The sequence below is a fragment of the Triticum aestivum genome, chromosome 2D, assembly GCF_018294505.1.
Source record: "Triticum aestivum cultivar Chinese Spring chromosome 2D, IWGSC CS RefSeq v2.1, whole genome shotgun sequence".
Lineage (NCBI taxonomy): Eukaryota > Viridiplantae > Streptophyta > Magnoliopsida > Poales > Poaceae > Triticum > Triticum aestivum.
The window spans coordinates 385,823,463-385,839,859 of NC_057799.1; the positions used below are offsets into that span (position 1 = coordinate 385,823,463).

General features: G+C 41.6%; 1 protein-coding gene and 1 pseudogene across 1 annotated transcript; both read left to right on the top strand.

The window, feature by feature from the left end:
• Positions 1–1,140: 1,140 nt before the first annotated feature.
• On the top strand, positions 1,141–4,152 carry LOC123055799 (uncharacterized; annotated as a pseudogene).
• A 1,505-nt stretch (positions 4,153–5,657) lies between these two features.
• On the top strand, positions 5,658–13,574 carry LOC123053315 (nicotinate phosphoribosyltransferase 2). Its single transcript, XM_044476774.1, has 15 exons — positions 5,658–5,963; positions 7,571–7,715; positions 8,030–8,149; positions 8,273–8,407; positions 8,519–8,580; positions 8,731–8,806; positions 9,354–9,455; positions 9,529–9,645; positions 10,482–10,540; positions 11,089–11,263; positions 11,502–11,636; positions 11,721–11,819; positions 12,041–12,149; positions 12,997–13,109; positions 13,229–13,574. The coding sequence occupies exons 1-15, from the start codon at positions 5,788–5,790 to the stop codon at positions 13,304–13,306; spliced, it is 1,701 nt and encodes a 566-aa protein (XP_044332709.1). The 5' UTR covers positions 5,658–5,787; the 3' UTR covers positions 13,307–13,574.
• Positions 13,575–16,397: the final 2,823 nt, after the last annotated feature.

Genomic DNA, 16,397 nt, shown 5'->3' on the forward strand with positions numbered 1-16,397 from the left:
ATCACCGGGGTTCGTCGGGTCGCCGTCCATGGAGGAGGGAGAGGAGGGGGCGCGTGGGAAGGTTTGGACGAAATGGAGGGAAAGTGGAACAACTGTGTCATCGACGGGCGGGCCAGGGAAGGACAAGGGCGCGCGACCTGCTCCGTCCGCGCGCTGTCCGTTTGGCCACAAACGCAGTCCAAACTTGGGCTGGAGATGGGTCGAAAGCGAAGCGAAAACGGACAATTTTCCGTTTGCACCCGCGCGTTGGGCCGTGGTTTCTGTCTGTTTACCTACAAACAGACGCGAGCGGATGATTTGGGATCGTGCATTGGAGTTGCCCTAAATGCTCACAAATTTACAATGAGAGATTTTCGAAATTGTTTGGGAGATTGTGGACTGGCAGATATGGGATGTATGGGTGACTTATTTACATGGAGGAGGGGCGAAATCAGGGAAAGACTAGATCGAGCGGTCTGTAATGTGGATTGGGCGAATAAATTCCCTCGAGCGGCGGTTATAAACGAAGAACATGTACACTCAGACCATCGCCCTATTATTTTAGACACGGAATATTTTGACAATAATATTTTTGACCGCTCAAAAAGTCAAAGGAAACATTTTGAAGCTCGATGGCTGAAAGAAGAGACGGTTACGGAAGTTGTACGTACAGCTTGGGAAAAAGCGAAGATGTTGGGCATAGGGTCGTCTCTCGCTGATCGTACAAGAGCGGTACATGCAGATTTGCACACTTGGGATCGTGATATCCTTAAGGGTCCGGAAAAAAGAATCAACAAACTAAAAAAAGATTTAGAAAAATTACGGAGAGGGCCTGTGAATGCTAACTCTCTTGCACGTAAAAAGGAGACTATTGTATTGATTGAAAATTTATTGGAACAAGAGGAGATACACTGGCTACAACGGGGTCGAGCAAATTGGTTATTGCATGGTGACCGCAATACTTCTTTTTTCCATAACGCCGCAACAACTAGAAAGAAGAGAAATCAGATAAAAAAATTGCTTGACGATAATAGGGTTTGGGTAAAAGACACGGAGATGAAGAATCATATTCTGGGGTATTTTTCTAACCTGTTTACTTCAGAAGTTAATCAACCGAACCATGCGGTCCTATCCCTTGTAAAAAGAAAAGTAACGAATGAGATGAATAGGGCTCTCCTTGCCCCCTACACGGCCGAAGAGGTTAGGAAGGCACTTTTTGACATTGGTGATTTAAAGGCGCCGGGGCCAGATGGCCTTCATGCCATTTTTTACAAGAGATTTTGGGCTATGTTAGGGGATGATTTGACTGAAGAGGTTCTCCAAGCGGTGAATACCTGTACTATACCTGATGGTTGGAATGATACTACAATAGTAATGATCCAAAAAGTTAACTCCCCGGAAAAGGTAACTCAATTTAGACCAATCAATTTGTGCAATGTGGTGTATAAGGTCATTTCAAAGATGATTGCTGGTCGTCTGAAGACAATCCTCCCAGATATTATTAGCCCTACCCAAAGTGCTTTTGTGCCTGGAAGAATGATTACAGATAACATCTTAGTGGCTTATGAATGTTTCCATAAAATAAAAAATAAAAGGACCGGTAAAGAGGGCCTGTGTGCAATCAAACTGGACATGCACAAAGCATATGACCGAGTGGAGTGGCCTTTTTTAAAGGAAATCATGTTGAGACTAGGCTTTCAGTAGGATTGGGTGAATTTAATCATGCAATGTGTGTCCTCGGTGGAATATCGGATTCGTTTTAACACGGAAGAAACAGAGAGCTTCAAACCATCTAGAGGACTGAGGCAGGGGACCCTCTCTCCCCATATTTATTTTTGTTATGTACGGAAGGCCTGACTGCACTCTTAGCTAATGCAGAGGAGAATAGAAGTATTTCCGGAATTAAAGTTAGGAGAGATGCCCCGTCTATTTCAAATCTCCTCTTCGCGAATGATTCATTAATCCTGATGCAAGCTAATTCCATGAACGCAGAGGCGCTCAAAGCAGTTTTGGATGCTTATTGTGTTGCATCGGGGCAAATGGTGAGTGTTGAAAAATCTAGTATATTTTTTAGTCCCAACACGAAAGTGGAAGATAAGGCGCATATATGTACTATTCTGAATATTATGACTGAAGCTCTCAGTGACAAATATTTGGGTCTGCCTTCAAATGTGGGTATGGACAAAAGTGATTGTTTCCAATTCCTAATAGATCGAATTGTTATGAAAATCAGTGGTTGGAAGGAAAAGTTGCTATCAGCAGGAGGAAAGGAAATCCTTCTCAAATCGGTTGTACAAGCTATCCCAACTTATGCAATGTCCGTCTTTAAAATTCCTAAAAAGATTTGTAAAGGAATCATTGACGCGATGTCGCATTTTTGGTGGGGTAATGAAGACAATCAGAAGAGAATGCATTGGATGGCATGGTGGAAGATGTGTGTACCAAAAGACCAAGGAGGAATGGGTTTTCGAGACATACATTGTTTCAATCTGGCCTTGTTAGCCAAACAAGCGTGGCGCCTGCTTGATAATCCTGATTCCCTATGTGCCACCATTTTGAGAGCTAAATATTTTCCAGATGGAGATTTAATGAATGCGAGTCTGAAAAAAGGATCCTCTTTCACTTGGCAAAGCATTATGGCCGGAGTGGATTCTCTCAAAAAAGGTTATATTTGGAGAGTTGGTAATGGACAGAATATTGATATTTGGAGAGATGCTTGGATCCCGAATGGGGCAAATAGGAAAATTATCACTCCTAGAGAGGGTAGCTTCTAACAAAAGTTGCTGATCTTATAGATCCAATCAACAATTGCTGGGATAAAGATTTGGTAAGACAAATGTTGTGGCCAATCGATGTCCAGAGGGTGCTTACGATCCCCCTCCCCACGTATGACATGTCGGGTTTCATAGCTTGGACCTTTACAAAGAATGGACTGTTCACGGTTCGTTCTGCTTATCTGGAGGAATGGAAAACGCAACATGGGAGGAAATTGCAACACTCAGATGGCATGGGAGGAATAAATGTCAATAGTATTTGGAGCAAGATTTGGAAATTATCTTGTCCAGCAAAAGTGAAGATCTTTATTTGGCGTACCTTACATGGAACCCTCCCGTGTCGTGTTACACTTGCTAATAGACATATGAAAGTTTCGCCCACCTGCCCATCATGTTCGAACGGGCATGAAGATACTAAACACTTATTATTTTTATGTCAAAAAGCAAAAGAGGTGTGGGAGAAACTGGGATTGCACGAAGCCATTAAAAAAGCCTGTGCGGTTGATCGTGCGGGAGAGGTAGTATTCGAATTTCTACTTTTTATGCCAGAACATGAGCTATCTACAATGGGCATACAGAATGTTCGCGAACTGATCGCTATAACAGCCTGGTATTTATGGTGGGAAAGACGTTCGCTAGTCCATCAGGGGAAGACCCAAGATGCATACCAAATTTCGATGGGAGCCCGTGCTATAACGACGAACTATGTTATTGCCCAATCCTCCAAGGCAACAAATAAAATAGAGGGATGGACGAGACCCCCTCTAGGTTTTGTGAAATTAAATGTCGATGCTTCTTTCGATCAAGACATGCTTAGAGGCACAGCGGGAGCTGTACTTAGAGATGCTAAAGGAAGATTTATTGTTGGAGGGAATTGGAAGATGGATTGGTGTGCAGATGTTTTAACAACAGAAGCCATGGCACTACGTTTTGGCTTATTACTTGCACAAAAGGCGGGAAGCAACCGACTTGTTGTTAACTCCGACAATATGGAAGTAATTGACACGATGAAGAATGAAGGACATACAGCGGGAGCGGCGGCAGCTGTGTTTGATGATTGTTATTTTATGGCTTGTGAATTTCTGTTAGTTAGATTCGAACATTGTAATAGGAAGGCAAATAAAGTAGATCATGAAATTGCTAGAGTAGCTAAATTTTCTGAGACAAGGGATTGGTTTGAGGAACCTATGAACGATATTGTAAATTTTCTTATAGACGATGTAACCATTATTACTAATAAATAAAGAGGATGTTTTATTTCAAAAAGAAAATGCTCACAAATTTCTCGGTTGCCAAACCATACATGTGCTCGCAAGGCCACAGTTCCCGGTCCCGTCGTCTGGTCATAGGTTGCAATGTCTCTTTTGTGTCTGTGTAGCCAACCTCCGAGAAACAATAACGACTGGCTACGCTTTCAAAATCAACAAAATAAAAACGATTGGCTACGAACGATGCCCTACTGTGGCACGGCCTTTCGATTTAACAAGGATTATCATACGCGCCATAGCTTTTGACCGCAAATTTCCCCCGGCCACTAACCAGGGTTCCGTCGCCGCCGGCGGCGGCCACATGAGATCCGAGTCCGACGACGAGATCCCGGAAGATACCCGCATGCCACGCCTCCCCAGTCTCCACAAAAAACGGGCCCGTGCTTCCATAGAAAACAAAACAGAAGAAACGAATTAAAACAGAGCCGCCACTCACCAACCGCCAAATGTCATCATGGCCATCCGTGACCCAAACAAGCCTCTCGCTGCCCCCGGGACCATGTAATTCTCGGGCCCACTGTCATGCAGGGGTAGCCTTCTACTGCGTATACTTTGCATCACAAAAGGGCAGCCAGAAAAGGTGACACCCAGATTGCGTCCAAAAAGGCGTGGAGTAATCCGCCAAAAACAGAATGTGCTAGGGGTACGACTTCTGCTTTCGTCCTACAGTTACAGGAGAAACCCATTCCAGTCCAGGAACATCCTCCATGATGGTCTATTATTGATCTTTGGACGAAATTTCCCACGATCAAAACATTGTTGTACACCCAGATTCGTAGGAAAAATACAAGGAGCTTAAAAATGATCAAGTGCCATAGTTTGTGAAAGCTACAAAATTGATTGTGATGTTTTGGGTAATACATTGACAAATGACAATGATACGGAAGTTCAATGGTGAAAGCAACCGGTAAGAAGAGTGAAGGGTGACCCGTCGCAATTACTAACGATGTCATTTTCATAAACATTTTTTTCAAGCGTGTACAATGGTACAACGGTAATTCTTATGCTTGTAATTTACCGAGAATATTACTCCCTCCGATTCGCAGTTTTGAACTACTCCCTCCGTCCTTTAAAGAGTGTACTTCCAACTTTGTTGGAGGGTCAAACTATCTCAAAGTTTGACCGAGTTTGTGCAAAAATATATCAATGTTTGTGAAATCAAATAAGTATATGATGAAAGTATATTTTATCACGAATCTAATGCTACTAATTTGATGGCATAAATTTTGATGTATTATTATATAAACATGGTCAAATATAAAAAAGTTTGACTTTTCAAGAAAGTTGAAAGTACACTCGTTAAAGGACGGAGGGAGTAAGATCTTAATTCAAAACTGCGACCCTTATTTTGGATCGGAGGGAGTATTGACTAGATTTTTCTTAGTCTGCTTTGAAACAATTTTTTAGTAGTGCAAATGAACTAAATTCGACGAAATACTTGGGAATAATAAAATCTGAAAGAGCAAAACAAAGCTGATGAAAATTGATTTTACAAATCATCAAGCTTGTGAGGGCATATGTGACATTACCAACTTCCAATGGTACAACCTGTGAAACTTCCACCCCTATTATAAATACGTTGCCTGCTTCCAGCCAAACTTCCAAATTCCAAATCGGCCCCTGGCGTCTCCTCCTCCACCTCCTCCTTCCCCTCCCGGCCTCCAATTGTCCTCCTCCCGCCTCCCCTCCCCTCCCATCCCCTCCAAGCTTCCCACGCCACAGCCCAGAGAACCCTAGCGGAAGCCTTTGCTCTCCAGAGCCCAAGCATGGAGGCGACGGCGCCTAGCGTGGGCGCCGGCGCCAATGGTTCCCTGGCGGCGGCGGCGAGGGCGCAGGTGGGGCCGCCCACGAACCCCATGGCCACGGCGCTGCTCACCGATCAGTACCAGTTTTCCATGGCCTACGCCTACTGGAAGGCCGGCAAGCACGCAGACCATGCCGTGTAAGCACCCTTGCCTCCGCCTCGTGTCCTCCGCTTCGCGTATCTCTGGTTCGGTTGTGCCGATTGGATTGGATCGACGGGTGGTGTGATCTGGTGTCAGTTGGTGAGCTGGTTGGTTCCGGGTTAGGTTCGGGCTAATGAATTGGCGAGAGGTCTGATTTTTTGGGGCATACTTGGATTGTTCCTGCAATTCTGTCATTGCTGCGGCGAATAGTTTGGTTTCAATCTATGGGGTAGTTTGGCTTTTGTTCTCGTGCAATTCTGTCATTATTTGGTAGTTATTGGTTAACACAGCGCAGTTTTGTGCTTTCATGGTTTATTATTTGGTACTTCCTCCGTCCCATAATATAAGCTTTTTTTTTACACTAGCTTGGCTGGCTAACTGGTACTCTGGTTTTGCTCTCGGAAGCCTGTCTTGCCTGTAATTTTGATCATTTTCCTTGTCAGTAGCTAAAAAAAAAGGCTGTAGGCTGGTTTTATTTTATTTTTCGAATTTTTACTCTTGCTGTGTGTGCCTGCGTAGTCTGGGGCTATACTATTTTCGAATTTTTGGTTGGTTCTTGATTGTTCAGCTATGCATTACTTTGGAAAGCCCTTCTCAATGTGCATTGTTTAATTAATCTCTTTATTATGTCAAAATTGTGAGTTAAACTGTCATTTATTGACTGGGCTTGCCATTGCTTTCATGTGGGTCCAGGTGTTCTTTTAGGATTTTTTTCCTCCATTGTTGTTTTAGTATGTGGCACCTCATGTGTGGATTCTAACATACAGGCGCATCTACTGTATTTATTACTCCCTCTGTCCCATAATATAAAATCGTTTTTCAAGCTAACATAGCTTGAAAAACGATCTTATATTGTGAGACGGAGGGAGTATGTCATTGTCGGTTCTCTAGAACTTTTAGTGTTGATCAATATTTTCTAATTGGTGATATGATTTACTCCGGGTGCAGAGGAAACAAATGCATAGGGACATCTGAATGATGTCACAAGGTTGAATGAACTAGAATTTTCAGTGTGAACATGGAGTATTTTCTAAATGGTGGTATAATGTACTACTCCTTGTGCAGAGGAAACAAATGGATGTGGACATTAATGATGTGACGTGGTTGAATGAACAATGAACTTTGGTACTTGATGAAACAAAGAGACTATTGGTTCTTGGGTTTCATATTTAACTATTCTTGCGAAGGAGGGACGGGGGTTGTATGTTATGCCAATTTTCAATTTTTTGAAAAGGGGAAAGCGACTGTTTTCGGACTTGGGGAAGTTACAAGAAGAGAAAAGTCTATGTAATTTTGTCATTGGCAGAATATTCGGGGGAGAGAGGCACTTCTGCATATAGCTTTGAACAACATGACACAAAAACTCAGAAGCTACCCAAAAATGTATGAAAATTGAGTTAAAAGAGAAAAGTTAGTGAAATTATTTTCTCTATGTTTGTATTGTCATATATATGCCTATGTGTCGTTTGCTTTATCCGAATGGGCTCACATGGTGTGCTTTGATGTCTGTTGAATCAATTTCAGTTAATATGGGCCTAAAATTTCAGCTAACAACCCAGACGTACTCAATTGCATGCTGATTTTGTTCCTTTTCATTTTGCAGGTTTGACCTGTACTTCAGGAAAAATCCATTTGGTGGAGAGTTTACTGTTTTTGCTGGTCTTGAAGAATGTATTAAGTTCATTGCAAACTTTAAGTTCACGGAAGATGAGATTTCTTTCCTGCAGTCAGTAATGCCAATGTGTGAGGTATCATCTGAACACCGTATACATATATTATATACAATATTCTTTCTTTCTTCAAATGGTAAAATAGGTTCTTTGATTAGCTGCTAGGTTATGAATATACCTTTTGGTTGGTCCTGTGTATTGGCAGGCTGATTAGCATGGGCTACAAAAAGTCCAACTCAAATGCTAGATGTAAGAAAGTTTAACTTCAAACTTTGCGTGTTGTTTCTTGTATAAGCTATTCTTCACCCAACTTTTAGTATGCATATATGTAACACTCATTCGGTTATTTAATCTGAGAAACACTTATTTACTGATATAATTGCAATTTCTAGGATGCATTCTTTGATTATCTCCGGGGAATTGATTGCTCTGATGTGGAAGTGTACTCCATTCCTGAGGGCTCAGTAGTCTTTCCAAAAGTGCCCTTGATGAGAGTTGAGGGTCCAGTTGCTGTAAGTACAAAGCCCCTAACCAGCTGTTATGCATAATAATGTTAGTCACAAACTTTAGTTCTGAGCATTAACTAAAACTTGAATTTTTGCTATAGCAACTTACTCTTGTTATAAAATCATCAGGTGGTTCAACTACTTGAGACTCCATTTGTAAATCTCATCAATTATGCCTCTTTGGTAACCACGAATGCTGCGCGGCACCGTCATGTTGCTGGAAAGTCAAAGGTTCTAATGGAATTTGGTTTAAGACGAGCGCAGGTGTGATGATCTTCTATCCTTTCTGCACCATTATTTTAGCTTTAATTTATACAAATATTAGGTATTTCTACATGTGAAATCTGAATTGTAGCTTTGGATTTATGTTTGCAGGGGCCTGATGGCGCAATAAGTGCTTCAAAGTATTGTTTTATGGGAGGCTTTGATGCAACCAGGTGAGTTCTTTCACATCAATGGAAGATCATATGTTTGCTCTATTTCCTTGTATCGTTTCACTTCTCTTTTTCTCCTTAAACCAACCTTTTATCTCCCGAAAATGTTAGTGTTGCTATAGTGCACCATTGGTTAATTTTATTCTCTTGCAGTAATGTATTGGCAGGACATCTATTTGGCATACCACTCCGTGGAACACATTCTCATGCTTATGTCAGCTCATATATGGTTAGTAAAATACAATTCCTGTTATTGATGAACAAAAGCTCTTACATATGCAATAATGTGCTATCATTGGAGCACCTTACCGTGCCTCTGTTCATGCTGTAGTTTCATTAGTCAAACAATCTTCACTACATTGGTTGCTGAGCCCCATGTCGTATCAGCATTGAAGTTTGAATATTTGTTTTCTCGTCATACTAGCACTCAAATTATGATCCCGGTGACCATCTAGTTCATTCAATGAATGATATTGTTCAATCTTTATTTTTTTTACATAACCTGCATGTGCATGTTCTTTTTCTATTTTCCTAGCATACTAGTTTTTTTTACCATTCTCCTTGCTAGTTTGCATTTTTGTGGATAATTGGTGTCTTTGCTTGCTAATTAACATGGTACAATATTTCAAACATACAGATACAAATCATTTTTTGAACATATCAACCCTTCTCTCGTATCATCCTTACATATATCTGGCATTCTGAAAGTTTTTTTTTCTGGCATCCATTGTTATTTTCATCGATGGTTGATTTGGCAATTGCTTTAAATCTTCCAGAGCCTTGATGAGATCCCAGACAGGACCCTAAGGAACAAAGATGGTTCAAAAATCTGCAAGGATTTTGTTAGTTTAGTGAAAGAGTGGCTTTGCAAGATTCAGGTACAATTGCAGAACTTTGCTGTGCAGTTTTCGTTTGTTGCAGCATTCTTATGTTACTTTTTGTTGATTTCAGGCAGCAGATTCATTACGTAATGTATTTGGCGATACAAATCAAAGTGAGCTGGCTGCATTTGCATCATATGCGTTGGCTTTTCCAAGCAGCTTTCTAGCACTGGTGGACACATATGATGTGAGCTCTTAAGTTATTGCAGCCTGCAACTTTTTCCCTTGTTGTTCTGCTGTTATTCATGTCTGAATGAGGTCTGAAACTTAGCACATAATAGGTTTTTGCATTGCTCTTCTCAAGCTCCTTTGTTGGTATTTTCTTAAAAATTACTATGCTCTGTTATATCTCTGAGCTGTCTGGCTCTTGTATTTTAAAATAGAAGTTTATCCAACTTAGACATGGTTAGGATGTCAGCGCTGATATTTGGATTGATTTGTTGCACCTGAGGTCACCTGCACCCATTAGTTCACAAAAATTGAAAAGTGTGTTTCACATTTTTTTTAAATATAAAAAAATCTGAAAAAAATCCATGCATGTACATATGGTATTTACATAGTATGCAAATGTTCGTGAGAAAAATATGCCAATTTGTGTTCAGGAACCTTTTGTGTAGGGGATTTATTATTTCTCCAATCTCCACAGAGCACTAGAATGCATGTTTTGGCATCAAAATTGGCGGATACATGCTTCAATACTTATTGTATATATGTGATTTATTTCAAGAATTCTTAGAATGTCGACTTTTTTTAAGCCGGTAGCTCATGCTTCTAAGCTTAGCTTGAAGGTAGGACATCAGTCTGGCTTTACTCCAGGAAGGTGTAGTCAACTCTGTATTGATGTTTGTACAACTTTATCCTTGTTTTGTGTTGTCTGACAAATGATGACCATGCAAGTGCCGTATATGACCTATTCTCCCTCCTCTACCATTTGCATTCTTCACCTGTAACGTGTATATTATTAACTTATTTATGCTGTCCCTGCATTATCTGGAGCACAATCTCACATTCTTTTCTTTTTAGGTTATGCGAAGTGGGATTCCAAATTTCTGTGCGGTAGCTCTAGCACTCCATGACTTAGGGTATGTCAAACCTATTCTTGGGCACCTATTCCATGTGCATTGGGTTATCAGTATTGGAGCTTGGCATATCTTGAAAATTTGTATGTAATAGAGTAGCTAATGTAGGGAAAGGCTGCGTACAAAAGACCCAAAGTGGTCGGACCCTGCGCAAGCGGGAGCTAAGTGCACTTGGCTGCCCTTTAGAGTAGCAAAATTCAGAAAATCCCTTATCCAAGAAATTACGAATGAAGCTAAAGTTTATCAGAAACTCCATCCCAGTGATATCAAATTTAGGAGTGGTTTAATCTTACAACAACTTTTTGATTATATGCTTAAGCCCTCCCAAACAAGTTTCTGTCAGATTCACGTGTACTTGCAAAATAATCCATAATATCCCAGTACTCTTGATCCCCTCGTGCTATCTAAAGATGACATCTATTTGTTTTGGTCTTTAATGTTCTGTTTTTATAGTCTTGGAAAATGTTATAAATTACTTAATCGTGTGGTCATTGTTTTGGTAAAAAAAATCATTGAAACAATCAGTTTGGATAAATATATTTCTTTTGTAGGTACAAGGCATCTGGTATCAGATTAGACTCTGGTGATCTAGCCTATCTGTCTATTGAAACTCGAAAAGTTTTTCATGCAATAGAAAAGGAATTCAATATACCTGGTTTCGGGAAGATGGTCATTACTGCTAGTAATGACCTGAATGAGGAAACAATTGATGCTCTGAACAAGCAGGTAAAATGCTGTCTCATTATTGAGTGACCTGACATCTTACACCTCTCTCTAAGCACCTTGCATTGTACACAACCTTACAGCGAAGTGAGATGACAATACATCAAGAACTTCATGTCATGTACTTATGATGTTATATGCGTCTGTGTGTACTTCTGTGGCGCTAATGATCATGAACTACATAATTATTCTTTATTTTATTTTCATATGCACATGTGGTTACAAATTTTCATCTTTACAGGGTCATGAAGTTGATGCCTTTGGAATCGGAACTTATCTTGTAACGTGTTATTCCCAAGCTGCTCTTGGATGTGTCTTTAAGCTAGTTGAGATCAATAGTAGACCTCGTATCAAACTTTCCGAGGATGTGGCAAAAGTATGTTTGCTGTTTACACGCTGAAAAAGATTTGCATAATTTTACTTTCCTGATACTTAATGATGGTGTCATGTTATGTTGCAGGTCTCTATTCCATGCAAAAAGCGGTGTTTCAGATTGTATGGAAAAGAAGGCTATCCGTTGGTAGACATCATGATACGTGAAAGTGAACCATCACCAAAGGTAACAATGCACGTGTGTTCTCTATTCAGATGTGAGGTTCTATACTTGTGACACTATTGCCAATCATAATCTACCTTAGAATGGAGTATAGTGAGTCGATCATATGCTTCACATTGTTGTCATGCGACTGTCTTCACCTTTCATATCCTTTGTTGACTTCATCTATAGTGTCTTGTTCTTATTTATTTTTAACTGAACTTCACATCTTTGAAATATTCCAGGCAGGAGAGCGAATTCTTTGCCGCCACCCGTTCCTTGAATCCAAGAGGGCTTATGTTGTCCCCCAGCATGTTGAGGAGCTGCTACATTGCTACTGGCCTGGGAGTTCAGGTATGGACGTCTTATCATTTACAGTGATGAGTTTTCTTCGAAAAACCTCAAAAGGGCAGGAGCTCTGCAATTCACTATAGAAGAAAGACCTGCCACTTAATTTTGGGAAAACCATTATAAATGCTGGGTCTTGTAATGGAATCGGCCAAACTCACAAAGTTTGCATTCAGGTTACCACTGAAATAAAAGAACAAGGCAACTGCAGTTGGCTTGCCTGCACTCATGCATCCAACAACAGGCAACACAAATACCAGGGGCAGCCTTGCCACAGTTGACGTCCAACTGGACAACACCACCAGCCACATCCCCACTACTCCTAACATGTCCGTATCTAGTTATTTCTTGCAGCAACTTTGTCCACCATGGCTAATTCGGAAAGTGGTTGCGGAATGAGTAATTAGGATCACTATACGTTGGCTAATTCGGAAAGTGGTTGCCGAACGAGTAATTAGGATCACTATACGATGGGGTCGTTTTGTTGCATAACAGCCATTCAAATCACGAAATCTGTTAAAAAGAAAGGAGGTGGCATGAAAGGCTCACCTGAACCAGTTATCTTGTACTAGTATTTTCTAGTGCTCTGTGGTGTTGATATTTCCTAGACTTGATGTAGAAAGATCAACCACCTCTTAGTGTTGCATCGTCCAACCCTGAGTGGTGGAAGGCTAGCTATTTGGATTAGCGCCTGCTTCTTAATGCAAAGACGTGCTTCCATGCACGGTGGAGAAAATGGACACTGGAGCTGGTGATTGCAAAAGTGGAACAAGCCTGTTAAACTGTGGACCGTAGTAGTATTGTCACAGTGGATTAAACATGAATTATATGTGTACATCTGTGTTGTGTGCAGATAAACCTAGAGCAGAGCTGCCCCCGCTGCTGAAGATCAGAAGCCGCTGTATGCAACAGCTCGAAAAACTTCGACCGGATCACATCAGACGGCTAAATCCGACACCTTACAAGGTTGCGATTTTGAAATCTTCATTTAATTACATTTGTTTGTTTCTTACCATATCACTTGAGTCGTAACTTTGGTCTTTCACAAAAAGAGTCGTAACTTCAATCTTCCTGACTTGGAGCAGGTGAGTGTGAGTGCAAAGCTGTACGAGTTCATCCATTACCTATGGCTGAACGAGGCGCCAGTAGGCGAATTACAGTAGATGGCTGCACAAGTTGTTGTAGCAATTGCAATACGTTATACTACGTCAAAGAAAGTTAGAGCTCTGTTGTTGTACAACATGGCGATCCATCAGCTCAATAGCCCCATCTCGTAGAATTTCATTCTTGATCTCCAATTTCCATTTGTACAAATTCATTGCCAGTATAAAGGCAGGCACATCAGTTTACTACCCCTTGGCTGGTGGAATACTATATGTATGAGGTGTTATGGAATTAATGTATTAAAGAATAAGAATCAGTTGAGAGGAACATGGTTGTTGCTTTGCAACACGCACCGACACATTTGCTGGTTGAAAACACAACGAGAGTGTAGCGAGGCTGAAAATTGAGGTACACAATGTGTCGGCTCTACTTTTGATCTTGCTTGGCTTATTTATGCGAGGCTACCTGCAGATGAATACAAAGGACGCACTCAAACAGCGAGCAGAAAAGGACGTGCTTTCCAACTACCGCTGTACTCTGTATTACACAATGTAGTAAGCTGAACAGATTGGATTGGTTGATGATGGCGATTGTCATTGTTTTACTAAATAAATGACTCTTTTGATTAGAAAAAAATAACTCCACAGAATTCTATACTGCGTGAGGGCAGTCTGGAGTAGTAGATCTCGAGTTGAGCATCACCATTTCCACTCTTACGCACGGTGGCAACTCCTTGTGACAGGGTGACCTCGTGTAGGCATCACCAAGCCTTGTTGAAAACAATATTACAAACAAAGAAGCCTTGTTTTTTTTGATAATCAATACCATGATATATTTATAGTAGCAAATTGTACATGGTAGAGATACGTGAGCTGACTACATCGATTACAAAATAAAGTCTAAAAGAAACAAGCAAATCTTCAAGATCTTAAACTCTTCCTTCCAGAAGACAGCCGTAGGAACATAACAAAAGAATCAAACCATAGACCTGTAAATACCAACGAGGGTTCTCCCATTGTTTTAATTTAAGCCGCAATGCCAAGGCTGCGATGCACGCACGTCGCCATTAAAGTAATTAACCAATATTAGCAAGAGTACCAACACCAGTATTCCAGGGATAAAAAACAGAACAACCAGGTTGACGTCGCTGGGAGCCGAGAGTACAAATCACCATTGTTGAGGACGTAGCAGTCGGGACAGATATTGCGAGAACAATCCTCATCACGGCGACCATGAGAAAAAGAATCTAAAACTGATCTGGCGAAGCAAGATCTGAAGGACCATACCTAGACAAATTTAATCTTCCAACACCACTATTGACGTCAGGAAAAAGATCTCGTCATCGAACGAAGGGATGAAGATTATTTATTGTAGACGATGCCATCTCCAACGAAGAAGATGACTACCAAAACCCTAAATCAATTTAATGAAAACACTACTATTATTAAGAACTCCACTCATAGATCGGGTTCCCCACCCCTCATGACATCGGCAAGGCCGGCCGGAGGAGGGGGAACCGATCTATGGTGGAGGCGGAGGTGGCGGCGGCTAGGTCTTTTTCAGAAGGAGGTGGCGGCGACAATCAACTAACGGGCCCCGCCGTTGCGTTTCTTGCTTCTCTCTGGTTTCCCTTCTCCAAAAAAAGAAGCCTTGTTGAAAACACACCACCCGCCGATTACTTAGAGCATCTAGAGCTGGACTTGGCAAATCCGCCCCACTATACATCCGCGGATGCACCGGGCACGCCAGCAAACGCATCCGGACGTCTCGTGTCTGGCATCCAAATATCTCAAAATCCATGTACGTCGATCATACACGCTAATGCCACATGTAAATAACAAATGTTGGTACCGAAAATACAGTGTTTACATAAAATTTATTTTAAATGCACAACTCAAACATCAGCTCTTTGGTTTCCATTATGGGTCCACATATGCTCCACAAGATCACTGAGTAGTTACACGTGCACATGATGATCTCGAAGATTTTGATGCATATGTAGAAAGTTCATAAGCTGAGCTGCATCTTGATCTTCCAGGATTTGAACTTGTTCTCCATGCGCTTCAAAATCATTGGTTTGGGCAACACCGTCACCCTCATCCTCGACAATCATATTGTGCAAAATAACACAACATGTCATGAGCTGCCACAAAGTTTCTCCACATCATTGCAGCCCCCACGAATAATTCCCCAACGAGCTTGAAGCACTCCGAATGCCCTCTCCACATCACTCCTAGTTGCTTCCTGCATTGTTGCAAAGTGTCTTTGTTTCTTGCCCTGTGGTTTGGATATGGTGTCCACAAATGCCGCCCACTGATGATAGATGCCATCAGCAAGATAGTATCCCATGTTGTAGTCATGGCCGTTGATGGTGTAGTTACACGGCGGCGACTCCCCATTGCAAAGCCTCCTAAACATCGAAGATCGTTGAAGCACGTTGATGTCGTTGTGAGAACCCGACATTCCAAAGAAAGCATGCCAAATCCATAAGTCAGGTGATGCCAGTGCTTCTAGTATGATGGTGGCCTCTTTGGTGTGCCCTTGATACATTCCCGGCAAACCCTTAGGGCAGTTCTTCCATTGCCAATGCATGCAATCAATTGATTCGAGCCTCTCCAATAGCCAACAACTTCTCTATGTCCTACGCATTTAGTTCTCTCAGATACTCTGCTCCAAACACCTGCACGACAGCGCGGGCAAACTTGACAGTAGTCTTCAGGCATGTGCTCCCCCCATCCTAACCATCTCACCAATGACATCTATGGCAGTCCCAAGTGCAAGCATCCTCAGAGAGCCATGCACTTCTTCTTAGCAGAGAAACAAAGTTGGCCGCATCAATCCCTTGTGAGCTTGAAGTAGTCATCGTGTGCCTCCACTCCCTCCACAATTCACAAAAACAATGATTTCCGCATGTGAAAATGATGCTGAAACCATGGATCATTTGGGAAAGTTGGGTTTGGAGCAAAGTAGTCCTTTTGCATTAGCCGTGCTCTGGACACCCTATCCCGATTGATCACTCTCCCTTTGATTGGGCCCTTGAAGTTGAGATATGCTCCACTTGCTGGTCCATTTCCTCTTGCATGCCCATGAGCATGATCATGTCCACTTCTTCATCTGAATCCAAGGGATCGAAGAACTCATCTAGAATCA